A 27625-nucleotide genomic window follows, 5' to 3' on the forward strand; every position below is an offset into this window, starting at 1 on the left:
TCTAGTTCTAACAATATAATATAAATGAAAAATAAAAGCATTAAGAGAAAATTGTTTGCACACAAGCTAGCGTCGCCTCTTCGTTCGACTTTTACACATTAGCACCATAATTTTCGTAGACAGCTGAAATAAAAAAAAATAAGAAATTGAAAATGATAATAATGATCAGTATGTTTTTGTTTGTAATACTATTGTCAACAGGAAACGATTTGACCAGTTTATAGCATCTTTTTCAGAATAGATTTTTCAAATCGGATTTTAATCATGAGAACTGCAACCTTACAGGTGGAGACATGTTCACTTTAGTACATGAGGGGTCTGTCGAAACTAAATTTGGGAAATGGTCATTTTTTATCAGCTGGGGTGATATTTCATCATTCATTTGCATTATTTTAATCATAGTGGCATAATGAAAAGTTAACAAATTTGAAAATAGGATTTATAATGCTATATATATATGTATACAGTTATACTTACGTTCACTAGGCTCTTCCTCTTCATCGTCTGTCACGTCAATGAAATCTTTAATGCATTTGAATATAAAGGTATATTGATCCTGTAAAAATTAAATGTTTTTTTGTTAACTGTATTAACAGAGCTGTGGTGTTATTTGAAAATGACATATATCTAGGTTGAAAAGTTACAGTTCTTACTACTGTGTATATAGTATTATTCAGGCATTTACTATAGGGTTCTTATCTATATTCACTAGAAAGTAAAAAAAAATATGTTCACATGCAATACGCTTTATTTAAAGGATGTACATTCCTTTCAACAAAGCAAGATATTCATATTAACAGTTTTCATTATTCAACAAGGATTGAGTTACTTTGCATATTTCACTTTTATGAACTCGTATAACTCCAATTTTGTGACTATATTTTTTTTGTATTAATTTATGCAATGCAAGCATACATTAGAGTTGTTTCACACTTTTTTGTAAAAAAAAGTAGAAGATATCAAAAAGATAGGCCGAAGATAAGCTGAAAACTCCATGCCAAAAAAAAACCCATAAAAAAGTTAAAAAAAAATAATACTGAACAACATAATCAAATGCCAAAACCAAAAGCTCAAACAAATGTATAAAAACTGTCATTTTCCTGATCTGATCTTACGAAGAAAAGTTTATTAAACCTGATTTTATAGCTAGCTAAACGTCTTACTTGGATGACAGTCGCATCAACTTCTATTGTACTGATAACAATGCGCGGATAAAACAAATATACACAATGGGTATGGGACGACATCAAAAGATCAATGTAAGATAAAAAAAAAAAACTTAATTCAAATAGTTTGGGGGTGGGGGGTTGAACTGCTGCAAGATTTGGTTATCCGACATTGATTTTGACATATATCCATATGGGTCAATCAATTTTTCCCAAATTAAGTTAAGAGGGGGGTGAGGGGGTCATTGAAAAAACTATGTGAATCAAGTTTTTTATCCTTCATTGAACTTTTGATGTTGTCCCTAAAAATGTCAAAAATAGGGGTACAGCAGTCAACATTGTGTTATCATCAATGACAGGATGTATAAGTACAGAGCAACGTCATATGTATCAAAGAAACACAAAAAACGACATGCAAACGACATGCAAATGACATCACGAAAATACTAACGTCCCGGTGACCTCAGGTGCTCCTTGAAGACTTTTAGTTTATGTATATGAGGATAGAATATCCACATTCCTATTATAATGTGATTGTAGAAACAAGTTGCTACTCTAAATTAGAGGCTCTAAAGAGCCTGTGTCGCTCACTTTGGTCTATATGAATAATAAACAAAGGAAGCAGGTGGATTCATGACAAAATTGTGTTTTGGTGATGGTGATGTGTTTTTACATCTTACTTAACTGAACATTCTTGCTGCTTACAATTATCTCTATCTATGATGAACTTGGCCCAGTAGTTTCAGTGTAAAATGTTAGTAAAAATTTACAAATTTTATGAAAATTGTTAAAAATTTACTATAAAGGACAATAACTCCTTAGGGGGTCAAATGATCATTTTGGTCAGTTGACTTAATTTTAGGTCTTACTTTGCTGTACATTATTGCTGTTTACAGTTTATCTCTATCTATAAAAATATTCAAGATAATAACAAAAAACGGCAAAATTTCCTTAAAAATACCAATTCAGGGGCACCAACCCAACAACCGGTTGTCCAATCCATCTGAAAATTTTTAGGGCAGATAGATCTTGACATGATACACAATCTAACTCCATCAGATATGCTCTAAATACTTTGGTTTTTGAGGTATAAGCCAAAAACTGCATTTTACCCCTATGTTCTATTTTTAGCCGTGGCAGCCATCTTGGTTGAATGTTCGGGTCACCAGACACATTTTTTAAACTAAATACCCAAAAGATGATTGTGGCCAAGTTTGGATTAATTTGCCCCAGTAGTTTTAAAGGAGAAGATTTTTGTAAAAGATATCTAAGATTTACGAAAAATGGTTAAACATTGACTATAAAGGGCAATAACTTCTAAAGGGGTCAACTGTCCATTTCAGTTATGTTGACTTATTTGTAAATCTTACTTTGCTAAACATTATTGCAGTTTACAGTTTATCTCTATCTATAATAGTATTCAAGATAATAACCAAAAACAGCAAAATTTCCTTAAAATTACTAATTCAGGGGCAGCAACCCAACAACGGGTTATCCGATTCATCTGACAATTTCAGGGCAGATAGATCTTGACCTGATAAACAATTTCACTCCATATCAGATTTGCTCTAAATGCTTTGGTTTTAGATTTATAAGCCAAAAACTGTATTTTACCCCAATGTTCTATTTTTAACCATGGCGGCCATCTTGGTTGGTTGGCCGGGTCACCGGACACATTTTTTAAAGCGGCACTGACCGTAGCAAATTGCAAAACATTGTGATTTGTCAAAAAACGTTTTACCAAGAAAACTGTTCATACCTCAGTTTGTACCATATTTACTCTGTTGTTCCTCATGTTTATAATTTTTCCAAAGATGTCCACTTCCTTTCGATCTGAACGGAGTTCCTGTAGCAATACGTCCATAATTATAAATGTTCCAGTTCTGCCAACACCAGCACTTAAAATTATAATGATAATTATAATACATTAAAAGTGCAAAATAATTATAAAATGAGTCATTTAAAATAATGGATAGTTCAACAGACACCAACCACAGGCATCGTACTCCTAAAAAAATGCAAACAAAAACGTACAAAACATAATCGTGATAACCCGATTAAGAAGTGGCGTTGAGTTTGGAAACCCAGCCAAATACAATAAAAAAAAAAGGCATCACAAAGGAATGTTCTAAATTTCCATGAGAAATTATTTATATCAGAATCAGGAACAAAATTGTTTTTGGCATTTTTCACATTCCAAAAGGCCTCCAACATTCATGCATTAAAAAAAATACCGGTTGCGAGACGAATTTATAAAATAAAGACAATTTGAGAAAGAAAATTGATTTTCGTAAAGACGTGAAACATACCAATAGAATGTTTATGTTATTAGTTATCATATTTTATTACTTCTTACTGAGTTTTTTCCCTGTAGTTCCCTGAAATACTCTAACAAGAATACTCAGACTAACGCTGACAACCGAGTAAGTTTATAAAACATGAAACGATTTGAAAACCACTGTCATCCTCCTGATATTGTACAGGCATTTCCTTACATTTAATTAAAACGGAAGACTAAACCTTGTTACACCTCTCTCTAGATTGACATATTTTTGTGGGTTTTTTCTTCTACTATTCAACGGTTGGACGATGTTTTGGACTTTTGATAATGTTTTATCTTGTCCAAAACATTTGGTACCGTCAATGTTGTAGCAGTAAGAAAGTTCTGCATATGATTTTACTAGCAAACACAAACATTTTTTAAAATGGTACAGTCGTCCTTTCTGAGAATTTTAGTTTAGCTATCAAAGTACACAACGTTTTTTTTTTATTACCTTTCATTTTTTTTTAAGTACCAGTGTAATTGATTCAAGCAAAGATTCGAATAAATGGTTTTGATGGATGTAGAAAAGTAAGACGAAAAACAATCTGTAACAAGGAATGACAATAAATCATTTTTAATGGTTAAAAAGAACATTGAAAAAAATGGCTTCACATTTAAAAACATAAAAAACCACCAAAATAACAATAAAATGCGAGAAAAAAATTACAAAATAAAAGGCAAATTACTTTGCTTCTTTTGAATTATTTTTTTTTTTATTTGAACTGTTAAATGACAGCATTCATACCTGCAATGAACCAACATAGGACCTTTTGTACTCGGTTTAACTTCTTGTCGTACGGTATCCACAAAATTTATCATGTTGCTGGTTGTTTTAGGTGTGCCCATATCAGGCCAGGCTAGATAATTATAATGGCGTACCTTTCTGCTAACATCACCCTTAAATTTGAAATGTTTGGAAATTATTTTCAATTAAGAATGTGTCTTCCACATACATCAACGTGATTAGCTTTTATGGGGCCCATTTTTGGTTTTATACGCCGTCTTAGTTTGTGGTCGAAAGCATCGATGAAAAGATAAATATTGTCGAAAATATGGTGCGTTAACCATGTAAAAAATATGGTTATGTTATTATCATAACCGTTAAGTTGCAATTGGATTGTTCTAAAAGCAAGATAATTAAGCGTCAGAAAAATAGTCAATAAATATTATTTGGCAGGAGTAGATTGTTTGTATGAAAAAGAATGTTAAAAGAAACTGAAATTTCATTATATTTAGAGTTTTTCATCAAATTCCATGCAACACTGTTTACTATTATATACCATAAAAATCTAATTTCTAATTATTCTTATCAAATATTTTAATCAATAATATTGAAACTAACGCAGTCTACTTACAAAAAGGGAGTTGGTACAGTAAAGATAATAAATAACTCCATAAAATGATCATTTTTAACAATTATACTTACCAAATGAATTTCTATTTCACGTAATGCATAATCTTGAGGAAACGATACTGCTTTCACTTCAACAATTATATCACCGAAAAATCGCTTTTCATTTGTGTTTTCAGGCCAGTACAGCTCACATTTTTTCTATAGCAAAGCATGAAACATTTAGAAAAACAATTACTTTTGTCGACGCTATTGTCCGTCAATGTATTGTATTGCAAAATGAAAATGTATTTTTTTTACTTATTTCCTATTGTAAATGGTATACCTAATGGATTTGTATACATGTTTTGTTTGTGGCAATTGCTTGGGTATATGACAAAGACCGGTGTTTTTTTCTAATTTCCGTTGTAGTCGATGAATTTCAATGCACGACTGTCTTTCTTGTACGAACCTAGACTTTGTGTGTGAATAAAAATATCCTTTTCCAACTCGAAGTACTTTTGAAGTTAAATGGCGATTATTCGACGCATGCATTGATGGACAGACGGCAGGACAAGTCAATTGCTTTATGAATCTAGCTGGTTTATTAGTGTGTTTCTAGTGGTTGATATAACAATGTAAATTAAGAAAAGTATACAACTGGTTGCAGTATTAATAGCAATATGTTGATTTTGAAACACTACGTTTATATGTGTGATTAAGGAGAAATCTAAATGTCAAAACTGAAACTATACACGTACGTGGAGTTGATTTTGGTTTATGATACTATATTAATGTAAAAATTGTACAAATGATAAAAACAACTATAGTAACTGCTAGACGTAGTTTTATCATATGTTCATAAATAAGTTCGACATTTTTTTTACTCGGTTGTCGTAAATTTAAGCTATAACATTTTACATGTTCTTTATCTTTAAGTAAACAAATATAGAGCGAATTTGTATTTTTTATACTTAAAACAAGGAACTTAAGCTGGGGACACATTTTTCACAATTTTTAATGCCGTCCTTGACAGGACCACTCCCGATTAAAATGTGTCAAAAGTCTGATCAAGATCCTGTGAATCGTGGATGGAAATCCAAATTTTAATTCGAATTTGTAAAACAAATAATTCAATCACGACAACAATCAGATATTGTTCAGGAAGCATCGATATTCAACCGTTTCCAAGCTAATTTATCCCGACAATCCCGTTCTCAATCCGTTTCTAATCCAATTTGTATATTTCGCCTGGTAAAATTCGATCGAGTCTGTCACGACTGCGTCCCGATTCTACCGAATGTAATCCGACAGAGATCAGACAGTGACCAGACATTGAACCGACGCTGACGGAAGTTATCCGTTCAAAAACTATGGGCATACTCGGGATGATCAGGTACTGTAGGAACGTTATCCTATAACAGTTCGCTCTATCGCATTGCAAACGGCTTTGTCTGTTTTCAGTCGTATTGTATTCTGTAATTGTCGGGACTCTGACGTGGGTATCATTGACGAATTTCGTATTAATAACGGGACTGTTCCAGAACGGTTTCGGCAAAAACGGTTCGCAATCGACAAGATCTGAATGCAATTTGGACTCAATCGACAGAAAGACAGCAATGAAAAATTTCTCCAAATCATTTCCGTTTCACATGATACCGTCCAGAATACACAGAACATTGTATGGATTTTGATCCGATACAACAGAATCTGTCACGACATAGGCACGATTGTAATCCGACTAAACAAAATCGGGTGAGTTTCCCTGAATGTTACGGGACGCACATAACTGTCCGGGTGCTTCGCCAAACTATTCAGACACTTCCCGACCTGTAGGAATCTGTAACGAACTTAAACCACTGCGTTCAGACAATTATAGGAGATTCCAGATAATTTAGGATAGTAATCCGACTTTTTCACTGTTCGTGTCGTATCGCTGTCTGATCTTAAACGGGAGCAATAATCGGCAATGTGTGAACCACGCATTATGTAACTATTTTGTCAGGCATTCCTTGATGCTCAATTGTATTATTAGGTCTTTCCACTTTTCCGTGGAAAGACCTATTGGTTTTCTTCTGATTATTAGGTCTTTCCACTTTTCTGTGGAAAGACCTATTGGTTTTCTTCTGATTATTATTAAGTCTTTTTTTTTTCTTCCGCCAAATTTTGTTCTTGCGATAAACATTTGTTTCACAATATGTCGCTTAGATATTTGGTATATTTGGTATATGATATCGAACAGTTTATGCGCTTTTGAAATTTACCCTGCGTAACCGAATACTTTTCTTTGTAGGAGTTATCTCCCCAAACACTGTTTTCTTTGTGCTCACATCTCCTTTGCAACCGTAAAAGATTATGACAAATTTATTTTATAAAATTGTTCGTTATATCCTTCGCATGATTTGTCCAATTTCGACCGAAGCAATATGAACGCTCCATATGAGAGTTATTTCCCTTTTTGTATTTGAAATTTTAAAATGTATTTTAAACTGGAACACCATAAGTGATAGAGACCTAGGATCTTTTGATTTGAGGTCCTTGGTCCAAAAAAATGAAAATTAGGTCAAGGTCAAAGGTCAAGGTCATATTCTAATTTATGAATTTGTCTTATTTTCACTCATTTTCATTAACCTTATAAGATATCGACAAATTATTTTGTATAAATTGTTAGTTGCGACATGTTGTAACTAAATAATTTTAGTTGAAAGGGTGCGTAAACAATGAATGGGAGTTTTAGCCCCTATCATATCTTAAATTATGTTTAAAGTGATATAACTTATTAACCATACATATTAGAGACTAGGGTCTTTTGATTTGAAATCCTCAGTTTGTGACCTTGAAATTGAGGTCAAGGTCATAGGTTAATTTGACGTTCTAGATTTTGACCTTTGCTTTAAATTCATATCTATACATCATAAAGCCATAGGAACTGACATTTTAGACTGATTTTTAATATTTTAATATCAAAATAAGATATTTACTGGTGGAAAGACCTTCAATTGTTCTCTGAACAATTGGTTTTTAATTATTTATTTTTTTTCTTCCGCCAACTTTTTGTTCCTTTGCAATTTTTTTGTTTCGCAATATGTCACTAAGATATATGGTATATGATATCGAACAATTAATACGCTTTTAAAACTGACACCGCATAACCAAAATCTTATCCATGTAAGAGTTATCTCCCCGAACACTGTTCTCGCTTAATCTTCGCAACCGTATAAGAAACCGACAAATTTATTTTACCAAATTGCTCGTTATATCCTCAGGATGATTTGATTCATTTTGACCGAAGCTATCCGGAGACTCCATATGAGAGTTATTTCCCCTTTTATATTTGATATAAGTGATATGCATTTTTAACTGGAAAACCATAAGTGGTAGAGGACTAGGGTCTTTTGATTTGAGGTCCTTGGTCCAAAAAAATCAAAATGAGGTCAAGGTCAAAGGTTAAGGTCATGATTAAAATTTTGATTTTGGCTTGTTATCTCTTATTTTCAGAAACCATACAAGATATCGACAAAATAATTTCACACAATTGTTGGTTACGACATGTTGTAACACATAAATTTTAGTCGAAAGGGTACGTAGACATTTGACGCAAGTTTTCCCCCTTTTTATATCTAATATCATACGTATGGTTATATAACTCATTAACAATATAAAGTAGAGGACTAGAGTCTTTTGATTTGAGGTCCTTGGTTTATAACCTTGAAATTGAGCTCAAGGTCATATGCTAATTAAACGTTCTAGATTTTGACCTTTGCTTTTACCTCATATGTACACATGATAAAGCCATGGGACTTTTTGCATTGAGTTGTAAGCAATGTGACCTTAAAAAAACACAACCGGAAGTGACCTTTTGTAAACCGGAAGTAGCTTTTTTTTGTACTAAATCAATGTAAAAGTATATAGAACCATATATTTTTGGAATCAGTGTCAAGTAAACTATCAAACAATACCGGAAGTAAACTTTTTAAACCGGAAGTAAAAGATTATCTCCCTTTTCTATATATTTTTTTATAGAAACCATATATTTTTGGAATAAGCGTTCAATAAGCTGTCATTTGGCGCTAAAATTGACATTTAAAACCAAATTTTAATATTTTCATATAAAAAAAGGTCTTAACTGGTGGAAAGACCATCAATGGTTCTCTGAACAATTGGTTTTTAATTTACTATTGATATGTGACGACAGATTTCAGATACTTTGGAAATTATTTAAACATTTCAAACCAAAAATGTATTTTAACCAAAAATTCTTACGCGTCCTCTCTCTATCAACTGTGTAAGCATAACAATTATGCTGACATTCTGTTCCCACACCATTCTCCAAAAATCAGCTAGGGTTGATGGTAGAGGACCTTGTGATGCAATGTATTCTCTAGGAGAATTAAAACCCTGTAAAATTTACATTTTGTGTAACTACTATCGATATGATAAATGTTTAATGATTTGTGACTACTGTGTATTTGAATTCGATCTAAAAAATTAACGATTGTTTTGTAGCTGTTGGAGGAAAACAATAAACTGTCATGCGCTGTTTGTTGTCTAGCATTGTAAGTATAATTTAAATGTTTTTAGAACGAGTTTTTAAAATTCCAATTTATGAACATAAATTTAACATAGACAGCATGCGTATTAACAAAATATATGTTTCAGCATAATAATGTTGTGCGATTGTCCGTTTTAAAAATTAGTGTCAGCGTCATGCTTCGTTAAAGTCATCAACGGAAACAACTTTACTTGATTCTCTAGCTACTAAAACTTCTACATGTTTCTATTGGCTTTGACGTGTTTAGATCTATGTACCCCGGAAACTAGATATTGATAAAGAGTTTATTCTCATTTTATGATAGATGTTAAAACTTTAAACCGCTTACCGGAATGTAATTAGCGTTTATAAAGTCTGAGCCAGGTTCGTCTTCAATCCCAATTAGCTTTACCAAGGAATGGTCGACTGAAAAAATATAAGTTAACAACTTTAACTTCCTTAATTTAAATCACTCTAACGATGATTTTCTTTCGGTTGCAATCGTATGTTGATAATTATGTTCATCTAATGTAGTTGTCAAGTTTATAACACAATGTTGACTTGTGTATCCCATTTTATTTTCATCTGTTTAGTTTGCTCACATACCGGTGTCAATATAAATAATGAAGTATATGTGACTGTCATACAAGTATAAGGTTTCGCCAACTTTAAAAATCAGGTTTAATCCACCCAAGAAAATGTCTATTTCAATTCAGGAATATAACAGTTGTTTTCCATTTGTTTGATGTATTTGATATGTTTCAGCTTTTCAAATTTGATTCTCGACTTTCCGTTATTAATATTTTAGGAGTCGGTTTTGTGCTTTTAACTTTTTATAAATTTTGTAATGGGTAATTTTTCAAACTTTTGAGTTTTGTGTATAGTTGATAACGAAAATTAGGAATAGAATAGTTTAGTGTATGAAATGCAGATCGTAATAACAATTGTTAACTCCGCCTCATCTTTGTGTTTGTCCTAAGTCAGGAGCCATATCCTTTGAAAGTATTGTGGGTTTTTTAATATTAATCCTCATATATGATTCGAAGTTTGGTGTGACGCCCACTGAACTAGTTATAGTTTTGTTTAGGGGACAGCTGAAGCACGTCTCCAAATGCGGTTTTTTTCTGTGATAAAGACTCAATGGTGGCCTAAATGCTGTGTTTTGCTCTTTGGTCGTGTTGTTGTCATTTTGACAGGTTCTCCATGTCAATTCTGTATATTTTAGTTGTGCTTTTAACAAATCAAAACATACATTATATACTTCTCATATTCAATGTTAAAGAAACAATTACATGGTAAAATATTGGTATATCTATTTTTTGGTCTGTTTTCTTGGATTTGGGAAATGTTGGAGTCATGCTTAGGGCTAAGCAAAGTCAGATCCTGAAAAAAATAAAGAAATATTTAAAATGCATTAAATGTTACTGATTTAGCTGTCCACCTTATGTATGTGGTATAATTGCCAAAAGATAGAACTATTCAGCATAAACCAAATAACGTAGATGTTAACAACTGCAGGTAATCGTAGGGACTTTAACAATGTGCAACACCCATCCGCATTGTAATCTATAAAAGGTCAATAATGAAAAATGTAAAACAATTCAAACGTAAAATCAAATGGCATGATTGATGTTCAAAACAATAAACGAGACAAATATCAATCAGTTAACATCCAATTGAATACTGTAAAGGTCATAAACATAAGAGAAAAACACGACCTTATACAATGCATCAACTTATACTGCTTTGAAAACTTAAGACAATAAACTCGAACAAAATGAGGTTTATAATTAAAGGCAACAGTAGCATACCGATATTTAAAACTCATAAATCGATATAAAAAAAAATCCGGGTCATAAACAAAAACCGAGGGAAACGCATTAAATACAAGAGAATGACGACACAACATTAAAATGTAATACACACAGAAACGAACTAAGCATTATACAAAATCCGATGAGAATAACAAATACATGTATAACATAAAAATTTAATACATGAATTTGGGATAGAAAAGTACCGTGACAAGTCTTATAATAATGTGAATTCACACTCAAATATAAGTGAAATCAAACGACACAAAAGAAACACAACGTTAAAATGTAACACAGAAACGAACTATATTATAACAATGACCATATTCCTGACTTGGTACAGGACATTTTTTAAAGAAAAAATGGTGGGTTGAACCTAGTTTTGTGGCATGCCGAACCTCCCTCTTTTAACGCAATGTTAAATTTAACATTAAAATGACAACAAAACATTACAGGACTACAATACAAATAAAAACACGATTGACAAAGAAACATACGAATAATAGCTAACAAAAGGCAACAGGTTTAGAATTTAAAACGCCAGAAGTGCGTTTTGTCCACACAAGACTTACTAGTGACGCCCAGATACAAAAGTTTGTAAGCCAAAACAAGTACAAAATTAAACAGCATCGAGGACCAAAAGTTCAAAAAAGTTGTGACAAAAACGGCAAGGGTTTTTTGTTAGGTACCAGATAATCCCTATTATTTAGAATAATTTATACGTCTGCAAACATTAAATTTTATAAAATGACTATATAAAAGATATACATGATAACACTGAAGTATTAACTTATTACAAAAAACAACCGGATACATTACATAACCCGACAAAATCCAACACAATCCAACACAAAAAATAGACACACCCCAATTAGTTAAGTATCTCAGATGATCCTGGAGGATATACAGAAATTGACCAACTAGTTGTTTCTGTCTTGTTTACCATTGTAAGCATGCATTCAGTAATAATAATCATTTTGGTGATGTCGCAGTTGTCATGTATTATAAAAAAAATAACCAGATATGCTAGTGATGGCGTTCTCAAAATTATTGACAGGACTCAACTTTTGTTCATTTGGAATGCATTGATGGCCTTGATGTTATAGCTCTTTTGTACACAGTAACCATCATTTTAATTATATCAACATGGGAAACGCAAACCATGGAGTAGTGAATCAACTCATCATAGAGAAATGCATACTCCCTTTAAATTGTGTTACTAATATATTGCTACATACATAAAAATGTAATTCATAACCTTTATCTAAAAAAATTGTTCACAACCGACCCTCATAATCAATATCAAGATAGAAATCTGGATATAAGTCAAACTTATTACTGGTTGATGTTGTGTTATGTTTGTCATCGTTTCACATATGTCATGCCTGTAGAGGTAATGTAGAACGAAAGCCGACGAAATAGTATGATTTTTACAGTGTTGGCCCACAGGTTCGTATTTCCACGACATTTGAACTCTCATGGATAATTCTTTTATCAACACCCATACCACATCTAATTGTTTTAAGTTCATTGGGATAGATCAATTAAAAAATTCAGCACCTGTTAAATTATTGAGCAATTAAAAGAGACAACAGTAGTATATCGGTGTTTAAAAGTCATAAATCGATTTAGAGAGAAAAAAAAACCCAGGAAAACACACCAACTATACATACTATAAGAGGAAAACAAAGGAACAACACAAAAGTGAAACTCATATAGTAAAAAGTTAAATCACAAACATACTATACTCCGAGGAAAATTCAAAAGGAAAGTTCTTCATCAAATTGCAAAATCAACTCATCAAACCAATGTACAACTAAAGGCAACAGTAGTATACCGATGTTCAAAACTCATAAATCTATAGAAAAAACAAAGCCGGGTTACAAACTAAAACCGAGAGAAACGCACCAAATATAAGAGGAGAACGACGACACAACATTAAAATGTAACACACACAACTGTCATATTCATCGTTGTTAATAAAATGGGTTTTTATCCGACCAGGTTTAATTACTAGCTAAATCTCTCAATTGCATTACAGTCGGATAAAAACCCATTTTATTAACAACGATGCGAGAACAAAACAAACTGAGTAAGCTTCTCTTTTCATTTTTCTTAAAAAGATTCTTAATTAATTCTGTCTCATTAGAACAATAAAAATTTATGAGAATAGAAGAATAGCTTGGTAAAATGGAACTAGCGATTGTCTGTGGACAAATATTTTATATTCATAGGGGCAAGGACGGCATTTTTTGAAAGGTTGTTTCTTTGCTGCAAACAATGTTTCCGTAATAGAAGTATTAATTGAAAACTGCGTATTAAATTCTGTAATTTTCAGCGTTTTCATGAAACTGTAACGTAATTTTTGACGTAATTGTGACATCCTCCTATAAAAAATACTACGTTTTTCAATTCTATTTCTTGAATCTAATCATTTCCAAACATAATGTACCAACTTGGAATTGCTGGCTCTTCTCTTCAATAAAATAATCCAGCAACTTGCCATTTGATAAAAGACTAATTAACCACTAGTTTCGGTATTTTCATTTTTTTTTTATACTAGCTTCCGTGACATTTTTGCAGGTATCAGCGTGGTTGAATTGAAGACAATAGCTTTTTAGTTTTTATTAGTATGATTGTTTATAGTTAGGATTTTTTAATAGAGTAGAAATCGGTTTTTATTGATTGCACTTATAATTGACAAGTTTATTTTTATCGTTAATTTTCAATATAATTATGTTGAAATAGAGCTACATTTTCGTCTGCTAAGATTAGTTAAAGATAACAGTATTTTCCAAAGAATTTATTACTGTGTAGAAAGTTAATGGTTAATCTTAACGGTATTCCTAAATTTTATGACAACTTCAGTAGGTCAGTCTAGTCATTTAGAGTTCAAGTAAAAATCGTCTGCACGTGCAGCTGTGGCTATTTAATTTAATTACTTTGTTTTGACCATCTCTGGGAATCAGGTTAAATTAGTGTGAAATTTTATGTCTAATGTTCAGACGTAAACAGATCGTTTTTATCATGCGATAAGTTAACATCGAAAACAATGTTGTGAAATTGTATTACGAAAATGATTGTATATATTGTAAATATTGGATTAAAACGTAGTTATTAGCAAACATTCGTTAGTTATGTGATATGGATATAATAATGCTATTGGTATAACGTTATCGTCGAACTCCCAAATCCCAAATCGTCGAACTTTATATGAAACAATTTATTCCACTGCACATTTCAAATCGTCTCCGCAACAGTGGTCTTTTTACATATATAGGTTTTGGCCATTCTGTAAAGTTTAGTTAATACGTTTAGACTATGATGACAGTGAACGCAAATAGTATATATGTCTAATGTTATAGAAACAGATGGACTATAATCTAGTGTGTGCTAACATGCCTTTTAAATTTATTAGTTTCCTTGCGTTGTTAGTTTTACGGCAACTATGATGTCCGATTTTCATTGCTATAATAAGACAAACTTTGGGAAGATGTTCGGGAAGATATTTCGTGTCGTATTTTGCAGACCCAGCAATAAAATGTTGATTATAATATAAAAGGTTTACCAAAGTGAAATTGACTGTATTTATTAGTTCAGCAATGGGGAAAGGGTAGTATTTTAAATTCCGGACTCTTTAACCATCGTCAACAGGATTTTTGTTAGCCTTATCGTACTATAATTCTACTGGGGTTTGCTTTCTTCGCGATATTGGTTTGAAAAATAGATCTAGGTCATTTTCACATAAATGGAATAAGAACAATTGTTTACCTTAAAATCACTTGAAAATCCCATGTGTGTGTTTCTAGATTTTTCTTCAAGTATTGCAGCAAATTCACTTAGTTTGATAGGTCTGAAATAAATAAATTTTCTATCAAGTCCCATGCAGTCAGTTTAAAATAAACTTTGTTTACCAATGTTAATTTTAAATCTGAACAGTAAAAACCTGAAACGAATGTCATCCCTGCAAATATTGCCTGTCGATATTGTTTATGTCTTAACCTAATCACCATTCTCACCTATACTTGAATCATAGTTTAGAGCACACACAGATGCACACACATGAATTCAAGAAACTAAAAATGACACAAAGGAATGGCAATATGGAGTGAAAGACTTTTTCTAACGATGTATCATCCGCTCACTCTTTGTTAAAAAAAATATGAACCTCAACAACAACCGCATTATGAAATACATCCAAAAAAAGAATCATTTATTTTAATTAATCAAGTTACAATCAGGATATGCAATTGATTAAATTTAAGATTGATTTTCTATATGGCACAATATTACTGTAACGAAAATGCCATCCGTATTCCATATTACAATGTGTTAGTAAGATGATTTACAAGTGCTTATATATCAAACTACATTGATGAACTTTTGTTTTAAGTGGTTACATTTAATTTTAGTTTGACGTTTGCTCAAAGGGTCGTATGACAGGTTTTTTTTAACGGTATGGGGTTTCTCATTGTTGAGACCGTACGGTTGCCTGCAATTGCTTTCATCAACTTTGTTTAACCTTCGATGAGTAGTTGTCTTATTAACAATCATATCACAACTCTTTTTTATTAGCAAATCTGAAATAAAGCAGAAAGTGTATAATATTGCATATATTGTATACTATATGAAAAGAAAGTTGTTATGTAAAAAGTTTTTTGTAAGTCGACAAAAGAAATTATTAGACAATAATAAGAAAGTTTACAGTAAAAAACCTCACATAACCACTTTTCCAAAAACAAGATGGTATCGCTGTATTTGTATCTTACGTATTACAACATAAAACAAAACAAACAGATCTTTCCTTTTAGAATATTATTGGTTCCGGTTTATATAATATACAAAACAACACGAGTTTCTAGAATTGCATATGAAGGTTACACAGGTCTAATCATATATGTTCGAACCGTAGTGATGATCCAAATTCATTTGCTCTTTCAAATGCCAAGATCAGGATCATGTATAAGTGGCAATGATGGCAGAACTCCGATAGAGCAGATTATTTGAACATAAATCATATGCCTAGTCAATTTTCGCATTTACATGTTCAAATATCGTCATGAATGCTATGTGAATTTAGTCAAAAATACGAACAGACATCAAAATAACGAAAGCATTAGTTATCTGATTGATTAATGATGTAAACATTATCTGCTGTACATACCTGTCAAATATATGTCTAGTAAATGTCTCTTAAAACTAAATAGTTCCGATAGAAACGTTTCGCGTTGTTCACCTTTTGAATTTCTATGAACATGGTCTTTTGTATATTGTTGATGGTCTTTTGTCGTTTTATGGGTGTTTTTTTTGCGATGGTGTTGTCACTTCCTGACGACATATGAGTTTGACTATCCCTTTGTCGTCTTCCCCTTGTACCTAACGCTTTACGTATATACTCAGAGAGTTTCTGTTTTGCAATTGAATAAAAATTTCCATAATACTTTATTTATGTGAAAAAAATAGAATTTTTGTTTGGCATTATAAATATTTTGATATGAGCGTCACTGATGAGTCTTATGAAGACGAAACGCGCGTCTGGTTTACTAAATTATAATCCTGGTACCGAGTTATATTTAAGATTTGTATTCATCAAAATTATGTTTTGTTTACATTTTTATGCTTTTCAAATTGCATTTGATTTGTGCATCCGACTGTTGATTCGATTGATATTGGTAAGTGTTATAGAGACGAAGTAAGCATTGTGGGTATCAAATAATAATCCTGGTAATTTTAATGAGCTTTTACTGTTAAACCATGACACTGAAAGCAAACATGCTCTCTATCTATATAAAAAAAATATATCATATCTGCTCCCATTTAATGAACAGTACTAGACTGAATACATTTGGTTTATAAGTCAAATTTTTCAAATGAGCTAATCTCATCGCATTCCAATGACAAACCAGTACTTCAAATAAAGTTAGCTTGACGCATTATGCATAGATTGTATAGTTACACCCTGTTCATCCATGTCCACTCAAAATAACCAAATGGTCTGATTCATGCAAAAATATTTTTTAAACTGGGGCTGATCGACAAAAAATGAATTCTTTAGTCATAGTAGTGACCTTTTGTCTTCCAAAGGCTACGCGTACTTCCTATGTCATATGAATAAAGTCGTTTATTTTTATTGATTATCGTATTCGTCAGCAAGTTCATACGGTCGAACACGACAACATTTCATATTCATGGTTAGAGAATACGTTCTTTTATTCAAAACCAGTCTAAACTCTTTAGTTTTCTTTTCAATCATCATTTGCAAAAAGAATGTCTGCGAACAGTTGCTAAGAAACTCAAAACCACCCATGGAACATAGTCCTGTACATTATCTGAGGGCTTCGCATTACTGATCTCTGATTTTGTGCATTTAAATGATTCGTCATGTTTTTCTTATGGTGGCGTGTGTTTTGATGGAGTTTTCTTTTATCTAAATAGGAAGTTTATTGTTATTTTGAAAAGCATCTTATTGAATTTTTGATTACCATTCTAAACGTTTGTAATCCTACCGATTTTGGATAATCTTTTCATTGAAGTTATAATTATATATGACTTTTGCAAAAAGTGCCGACATTAAATACATACATCAAGGAAAATATGTTCTATGTCGACGCGTATGTTCTTAGATGTATTCCTCCTTATATAAATTCATTGTTACCTGTTTAAACCAATAGTTGGGTGTGTAAATAAAATCTTTTCTTCGTTTAAAAACAATGGGACGCCCTGACGAGTTGATTGATTTTTATTGACCATCCGTTTCACATATAACAACAGATTTGTTAACTATAATCCTTTCCTGTCCCCGAATGTCACCTACCAAATTAGATTTATCTGGGTTTGTGTACTACCATGACATACACGATGTATGCCGTGTGTGGAGCAGGATCTGCTAACTGCTCCGGATCACCTGAGACATCCCTAGGTTTTGGCGTGGTTCGTGTTTATCAGCCTTTAGTTTCCTATATTGTGTTTTGTGAACTGTGTTCGTCTTTTTAGAAGCAATGGCGTTGTTAGTTTATTTTCGCATAGAGAGTTTGAATTTCCATTCAGTATCTTTCGATTATATTTCTCTGTATTATACTGCTATCAGAATGTGTATATTTAAGTCACATTCGTTATTTAAATTTCTTGATTTACCATTCCTTGACGTTTTTCTTATTAAATATATCATCAAAGTTTGATGTATTTATATTCATATAAAATATATATCTATATACAATAAAATATAAAAAAAATATTAAACAAAAATGTTTTTATATTAGTCAGATGGGAATTTACAAGAACAAATATATCAAAACATTTATCGTACCTATTAATTCATTCATTCAAAATAGTCAATCAATGATTATTTTGAATAAATGAATTAATTAATAGGTACGATAAATGTTTTGAAATATTTATTTTTTGAAATTGTTAATAAGTTTCCTTTGTTGAGATTGGAACGATTTGGCATTGAATTAGACATAACATATTTAGAAAAGCAAAACATTATATCAACTCATGCGGGAAAAATAAGAGTTTTCACATCTAGTCGTTACTCTTATCTAAAACGAGTATAAAATGGTTGAAAGGACCACCGAAATTATATCTATATATTTTTCGATTTAAGTTATGTCCATGGTGTTGATGGATTTATTGTTTTTGGATTGTTCTCTTGGATTATTCTCACATTTTCTTTGAAACTAGTTAAGTCCTTTTTAATAAAAACAAAAGTTAAATAACCAAAATACCGAACTTCGGAAAAAATTCTAATGCTTGTTGTCATCAAAGCGCATATAAATATTCATAATCATAATATATATATAGTGGGACGGCTACATTGCAGGCGATTTGGTGTCACGATATCTCAGTAGCATGGGTACGAATCCCGGCGAGGGAAGAACAAAACATTTGCGAAAGCAAATTTACAGATTTTAAATTGTTGGGTTGATGTTTAGACGAGTTGCATATACATAATTTACACAGCCATGTATCACCATCACTGCTGGTGATCCGATGGATAAATTTGTTGTAGAGTTGTCACTGGCTCAGACGTACTTGTAAGTATAATTATTTTCTGTGACTGTATCTTACATTAATTTGTAGGATCCTTTACTAAAGATAATTTAGCTGATCTGTAAAGATAACATTTTCATGCCTTATATATCATGTACTGTAGTACGACGCTAGGTTAAAACTGACGTGGAAAGGTAACAACCGGCCACTGAAAGCTTCATTTTTATGAGGCCCAGGTGGTCGTTTGGTCTAGCGGGACGGCTACAGTGCAGGCGATTAGGTGTCAAGATATCTCAGTGACTGTATCTTACACTAATTTGTAGGATCCTTTACTATAGATAATTAATCATCTTCATCTTTTATATAAGCTTTGGATTTTACATATTTTGGCCACGAGCATCACTGAAGAGACATGTATTGTCGAAATGCGCATATGGTGCAGAAACATTGGTGCCGTTCATGTTATTACTACAACTGGGTCGATGCCTCTGCTGGTGGACTGTTATTCCCCGAGGGTATCACCAGCCCAGTAGCCAGTACTCCGATACTGGCATGAAAATACGGATTTTTTGTGTTATTAAATTTGCTGTTACAAAATATTAAAAATTATTATAAATTAAGGAATGTATCTCCCTCATGCAAATCTCTGATTCCTTTCACGGATTTCGCTATCCTTTTTGGAACTTTTGGATTATAGCTCTTCATCTTTTATATAAGCTTTGGATTTTACATATTTTGGCCACGAGCATCACTGAAGAGACATGTATTGTCGAAATGCGCATCTGGTGCAGAAACATTGGTACCGTTAACGTTATTAGCTGATCTGTAAGAATAACATCTTCATGCCTTATATATCATATACTGTAGTACGACGCTAGATTAAAACTGACGTAGAAAGGTAACACCCGGCCACCGAAAGCTACATTTTTATGAAGACCAGGTGGTCGTGTGGTCTAGCGGGACGGCTACAGTGCAGGCGATTTGGTGTCACGATATCTCATTAGCATGGGTTTGAAACCCGTCGAGGGAAGAACAAAAAATTTGCAAAAGCAAATTTACAGACCTAACATTGTTGGGTTGATGTTAAGACGAGTTGTATATATATGCACTTTGGTGTTACGACACACACCAGATGTAACATGGTATTTATACATCCACACAATAATAAGACACTAAATACAGATATCACGGTGCTCACAGTTACTTACATCTAGTTAAAGGCCAATATCAACTAATAAACACATCATGTATCTAAGACTAAAAGCTATTAAGTTTGTGCGATAAATAATACTAAGTCTTTCAATATGACTTTTATTTCGTATACCTTTTCTTTCGGCTATCTGTCATTTCAACATCAGCGCCATCGAAACCTTCATTGCTTCTTCCATCTATTTCATCCTTGGTTGTATTACCACGAAAACATCTTTAAAAGACGGAGAAACATACTGAATATAGAAACAATGATATTTATAAAGGATCAGGACCATGTAAGGTCGTCTGAATTAGACACTTAATGCTTTTCAAATATCCTGTCTGCTACATACTACTACATTTGTTCTACAATATGTAAAGTCAGATATACATGGGCGTATTTATATTCACTGTTTACATATCATATTATAAGTGGTTAATCATGCTTAGCCCCAGGTTTTTCTTTATATCAATGTCCTGTTTTAATAATTGATAATGCCTTTCTAATTTAACCAACATAGACTAACTTCGACCAAAAGCAAAATTGTTATGGGATGCTTTGGATAAGATGCACATCAAAGCCAAACATTTCGTTCACTAACGCATTTAGCATTTAGCCAATTACTTCTTACGTAAATAAAGGGCTGCGCTTTAGCGCAAGATACGCCCGTTGCTCTTTTAACTTGTCTTTTATGCTTTAAATGAAATTATATGATCAACTAGAAAAATATATACAAATCAAAAGGGATGTTACATTAATATATTCACCAAAGTTTCATAAAATCCCCCTTTTTTAAGTATAAAAATTCATTACTTAAGAAAACGTAAAATCTAAAATTTATAAAAACGGAAAGGGAGCTTATGTCAATATATATAAACAATTTATCAAAGTTGCATAAAATTTTGTGAAAGTGTTAGTTATTGTCCCAAAATTGGAAAATCCCCCCTTTTTAAGCATAAAAATTCATAACACGGAAATGTAAAACCTGAAATTTATAAAAATTGAAAGGGAGCTTACATCAATAGATATCAACAATTCACCAAAGTCTCATGGACATTGGTGAAAGCCTTTTTGAGTTATTGTCCGAAGTGTTGAAAATCCCCCTTTTTTTTTATGAATAATGCCCCATAAATCCAAAACTTAAAATCTGAAATTTATAAAAATTGAAAGGGAGCTTACATCAATAGATATAAACAATTCACCAAAGTTTCATGGACATTGGTGAAAGCCTTTTTGAGTTATTGTCCGAAGTGTTGAAAATCCCCCTTTTTTATGAATAAAGCCCCATAAATCCAAAACTTTAAATCTGAAATTTATAAAAATTGAAAGGGAGCTTACATCAATAGATATAAACAATTCACCAAAGTTTCATGGACATTGGTGAAAGCCTTTTTGAGTTATTGACCGAAGTGTTGAAAATCCCCCCTTTTTTATGAATAAAGCCCCATAAATCCAAAACTTAAAATCTGAAATTAAAAAAAAACGAAAGGGAGCTTACGTCAATAGATATAAACAATTCACTTAAGTTTCATGGAAATTGGTGAAAATGTTTTTAAGTTATTGTCTAAAAGACGGGCGTATAAAAACAGTTTAAGCAAACAAATCAATCTGTTTCACAAAGAAAGCACAAATCCCGAAATATAAGCCAAATATATCTAAATGCTTAAGGAGCTATGTCACTTAAATGAACCCAACAGGATCACCAAAATAATCAACGATGAATATAATCGAAAGGAATCAGAACATACCTTTTCTAGTATCTAGCGTATAGAAAACAAGAAAATAAAAATTGGACTTTATAATGAGTGTGCGTCCTGAGCTTCTATGGGCCAACTTAATTACGAACGTTCAAATCGAAAAATGTATAAATACTTGATAGGCAACCTGACTAAAATGCACCTAAAATAAATAGCCAAACCACATTAGGTCTAGTTTTGCCATTGTTAATGAAAATATAACTTTTGTTTACCTGTTTTTAAAATCCAAATCGTAAATGATATAGTTTTCTTATTTTTATTTCAGCAGAATGACAATTTTACTTACAGTAATTGTTTTCGCCAAAGAACAACAAGAGTTATAACGGCTAAAGCTGCTAATAGGCCACCAAATGCTCCACCAATCACTGGAACCATATTTTTGTCTACAACCAAAAGTTTCAAATATAGTTTTAATATATTCTAATCACTGTGCCGTTATGAATTCTAAGGATAAATAGAATATGTGGTGTGATCGTCGATGTGACAACGCTTCACAAGATACCAAATGACACAATTATTATTACCTTTAGGTCACCGTACGCCATTCAAACATTGAACAAAACCCATCCCGCACAGTCAGCTATAATGGGCCAAGAATTCGAACGAGAAAGATAAGGGCCTAATTAATGTATAAAATAATGAACATTAATTTGTACTGTTGTCCTGTCCTGCCATGTTGTGTTATTGTTTAAAAGAGGGACGAAAGATACCAAAGGGACAAGCAAACTCATAAATCTAAAACAAACTGACAACGCCATGGCTAAAAATGAAAAAGACAAACAGAAAAACAATAGTACACACGACACAACATAGAAAACTAAAGAATAAACAACACGAACCCCACCAAAAACTAGGGGTGATCTCAGGTGCTCCGGAAGGGTAAGCAGATCCTGCTCCACATGTGGCACCCGTCGTGTTGCTTATGTGATTACAAATCCGGTATATAGTCTAATTCGGTAGGTCATATTTATGAAAGGGAAGGGGATTGTAGTTACGACGTAAGGAACATATCCGATATCATATAAGTGTTATATCTAACATTGCCATAAAAGCGATACCCACAAAACCAGGTTCAACCCTCCATTTTTGTCTTAAAATATCCTGTACCAAGTCAAGAAAATGGCAGTTGTAATCATATAGTTAGTTTTTGTGTGTGTTGCATTGTCGTTTTTCTTCAGTGTTTCGGTTGTTTCCTTGTATTCCTCTTATAGTTGATGTGTTTACCTCAGTTTTTTTTGTAACCCGGATTTGTTTTATCTCAATCGATTTATGATTTTCGAACAGCATTATACTACTATTGTCTTTATTTTACTCATCAGATGGAAACTAATTGAAATACAGAACTAAACTTGAAATCAGATAATCAGTGACCACTATTTTTCGTTTATTTGACAGGCAATTTATATTGCATGATGTAATCGTGCCCTGACGTTAGTGGACGAATTCGGTGGACGATAAAAACGACAGAGAAGGGATTAATAATCATTTGCTCGTATTTCAACCCAAAGTGTTTCATCAAAGGGATTTACTAGCTTGTTTTTAAATGCAATACCTAATCTATATCACCTTTCACATATATTACTTATCTACCACCAAAGTTCTTTCGACCTTTCCTTATTATGTTTTTAAAAGAATTTAGTTTTAATTGGTCTGCACTAGAATCTTTCAAATAAACAGAGAGGATGAAAATGGGTATTTATACACCCCTTTAACAAAAAGACACTAATTACAGATCTAAGAGTAATATGCGTTACTGCAAGCTAGCTTACAGCACTACTACCTAAAAGAAGTCTTAAATCATAGTACATTCTAGCAATCATATATTGTGGTTTACTAGTAGTAGAATTTGAAAGTAATTCACCATGTGATGGAATTGCGAACATTCCGAAATTAATAACGGAAAGATACAAAATCGAAAATTCAAAAGAATAGAAATCAACTGTCATATGAAACAGTTATTTCGATACTATCGATTGGAGAGCAGTATTTGGGAACCAAAATGTCAAACACCATGGTGTTATCAAAATAGACGAAACTAAGAACACAGACATCAGAAAACAACCCAAATCATTCATTTCTTTCAATTTCTTTTAAAACTTTCTTACAGCTTTAATTTAAGGGAAAAAATAACTAATTTATACTCTATAAATTTTGTATTAAAGAAATGAATTACACGACCCCAAAACAAACTACATGTCTTTACAAATTGCTTTTACGATTTCAGACTTTTCACACAGCTTTTAAAGACAACAGTTTTTTTTTTTGATAAATAGATGATCATTTAAAAATTTTCATTAATGTTTCTCTTTATTTCAGTTTTATTCGTTGACTTATATGCCACATATAGGTTCGTCCATGATAAACATAATTGCATAAACAAATATTGGTTTTATTACACAAAATACTGCAATCATCATTCACTATAGTTTATAGTGATGAGTGCACTTTTTTTATCTTTCTTTTACTTTTCGGTTTTAGAAATACGTGTATGATGTTTATTGAAACACACAATAGAGAGTTTTGAAAGTTCGGTTATTAGTTGAATGTTGGTTCCTGTTTCGTGTCAGTCTTAACTTTTTTTCACAATAACAGTTGTAATGTCATACCTTTTTAAAAGACTGCTTAACAATCACTGTATATAAATGCTTAGTCACTGTAAAGTACGATGCAAAAGGCAAACGATTCATCATTGTAACATTTTTTCTTTATTAAGTGTTTATATTGTGGTATTTCAGTAAAGATGCAAAAAAGGCAAACTTTGTTTCACATGCACATTTATTTCCATTAATTTTGTAAAGTACATTACTCATGTAATATCATGTTTATAAGTAGGGGGAAAATGAAACCTTCAATACCCACGATTACAGATAAATCAAACTAGTACTAAATTGTGAAAGGTATTCAACGATAAGCTTACGTCGACAATGATAACATATTTTTCTAGTTGTTGCATGTCGTTAATTCTTCAACATGTGCAGAAAAACTGATCACATTTATAACTTATAAATTGTTTGATAAGTAATACTATTCTTTGTCTGACTAGGCTAGTTTTTTTTACCATTTCAATCAAGGAGGCAATCAAGTTCTATTAGAGGAGGTCTTAACTTAAGCTTGATCATAACGGATTGTAGCAAATAGTAGACAGACTTTTGAATTTTACGGAACACCTGAGATCGACCTCGGTTTTTTATGAGGTCGTGCTACTCAGTCATAAGTTTTGATGCATTATTTTAAAAACAGTTGGGTTTTTTTTGCCTTTAGTTTTTATCTTTAAGTGTTGTTTATTTGGGTATTGTTTCGTCGTTTTCCTCGACTTGCAAGTCGTAATTCCTGTTATGTATTTTCCGCTTGTTTGTAAAGTAGAACTTTTAAAAAAGTTGACCAGTTAATCATTTTTCTAGGCACAGTTTTGTCTGATGATAAAAATGTTTGATCCTATCATAAAAACAAACGATGAAAAACATCTGATCATTAAAAGGAGCATGAACTATATACAAACTTACCTGTAGCATCAGATAAAGGCAACAGACGAGTGCTATTCGAGTTATATGAAACCGCCAAAACATTGATTTTGAAATCCTTTCCGTCTTCTAAGTTATCGATCACACTTGTAAAGGTGTTGCTAGTTTCTGACACTGGAACTATTTTTTCCCTCCTTCCATTAATATATATCTCAAAATTATCTACACAGCCCTCACCTTTTGTAATTGTTATTGTTAATGAATGAATAGAAGTGTCTGATACAATAAATTTTGGAATACTTGGTTCTGAAATAAAAAGAATTAAACATGACAATGCTAGACATAAAACATATATAACATGTTTAACAGTTACAATACATCAAATATGCATATGCCTAAATTTCTGTGCATTTTGTTGGGATCACACGATCGAGTTTTGTAGTTTCTATGAGAAATATCAATGAAATACGATCACAAATATAAGAGAACATGACGGTATTATATAACATTGTTTGATCAGTTGGTGTAATTTCTCAGCTTAGTTTTAGTATCTACGACCATACATTGGTATCGTTTGATATTGTTCACAGTCGTTGACGCTATAATTCCATTGTTTTGAAGAGCTTATTTAACATTGTGTATACGAAATAATCAAAGTTAAAAGTGGAATGCATGAGTCTTAAAAGAAAAGCTATTTGGGTCAAAAGTTTATTTGGTTATTTGGGGAAATATGTCCGTTGATAGATATCGGATTGTTTGATTCACCTGTAATTAATTGTTAAAACAGATTTTAACTAATCATGGACTTTTCTTTTTGAATTTTTCTCGGAGTTCAGTATTTTTGTGATTTTACTTTTAGCAAGAAGCATAAACTGGCAGTAGCTGACATGCCAGCATCAAACCAAAATCCAATTGATTGAAAGATTATCGCTATACATGTATCATATGAAAATGAAGCATAATCCTTCCCGTTAGGTATTTAGTATCATACCATTATAAAATATATGAGAAGAACATAATCCGTATCAAATTAACAACTGGTTTTAGAATTAATATGTTTCTTATTGATGTAAAGACCCACTGAGTGAAAAGATATTAATAAAAAAAATATTTTTGAGGGGAAGAGGGTGATGAAGTGCAAGAATAATACAGTAAGAATAATTTAAAAGCAGAAATAAGTATTTTGAAAAAGACGATAAAAAAGATTGGTTCCAAGAGTAAAGTCAAACAGTTCATTTAAATGTATTGTAAATACTCATGAATGTATATTCACCCGCTGCATGTCTTGCACCTGTGCTTAGCCAAAAGCCTGATGTTCAGTGGTTGTCTTTAGTTGATGTGGTTTATAATTGATTCTCGTTTATCGTTTTTATATAGATTAGACAGTTGGCTTTCCCGTTTGAATGGTTTTACAATAGTAATTTTTTGGGCCCTTTATAGCTTGCTGTTCGGCAGGAGCTCTGTGTTGAAGACCGTACCTTAACCTATAATGGTTTACTTTTACAAATTGTGACTAAGATTGAGAGTTGCCATATTGACACTAATACCACGTCTTCTTATATCTATGTAAATTAAATTGGAAAGGTAAATACATTGCACCTTCAAATTTGTCAACCCATATATTGTACACATCAACTTATGTTAGTTTATAACTGCATTATTAACACATATATATTCCAAATTCGTTATCTGATTACCTTATATAAAGATATACCTTATAATATAATCAAAATGCTTACTTGTTACCACGGTCTTTGTTGTTTCAGAAAAACTAGTTAGATTATTTGAAATTGTTGAAACAATTATTTTATATTTAGCGCCAGGTGTCAAATTCTTGACTGTTGAAGAAGTTGGATTTGATAATTCTGTCGTAAACGATATAGATTTACAATTTGCGTTGGTCTGTATACTTTCAAATCTTGCATTGAATCTATCTACATGGCCGGCATTATGCTGTACTGTCATGTTTATTTCACTGCTTGCTATACTTATAACATTGAACTGTGGAACAGGTGGATCTACAGAAGATAAAAATGATATCAAATATAAATGACTGATA

At 32.1% G+C, this 27625-nt stretch overlaps 1 protein-coding gene across 1 annotated transcript; it reads right to left on the minus strand.

Moving 5' to 3' along the window:
- On the minus strand, positions 1-25869 carry LOC139493150 (receptor-type tyrosine-protein phosphatase O-like). The gene is made up of 12 exons (XM_071281320.1): positions 25609-25869; positions 22392-22488; positions 20481-20579; positions 14936-15017; positions 10643-10733; positions 9700-9776; positions 9083-9217; positions 4916-5041; positions 4235-4386; positions 2926-3064; positions 478-556; positions 1-123 (listed from the first exon to the last, which is right to left on the minus strand). The coding sequence occupies exons 2-12, from the start codon at positions 22478-22480 to the stop codon at positions 92-94; spliced, it is 1101 nt and encodes a 366-aa protein (XP_071137421.1). The 5' UTR covers positions 22481-22488; positions 25609-25869; the 3' UTR covers positions 1-91.
- Between the last annotated feature and the right edge of the window lie 1756 nt (positions 25870-27625).

Source organism: Mytilus edulis, chromosome 10 (assembly GCF_963676685.1).
Source record: "Mytilus edulis chromosome 10, xbMytEdul2.2, whole genome shotgun sequence".
Lineage (NCBI taxonomy): Eukaryota > Metazoa > Mollusca > Bivalvia > Mytilida > Mytilidae > Mytilus > Mytilus edulis.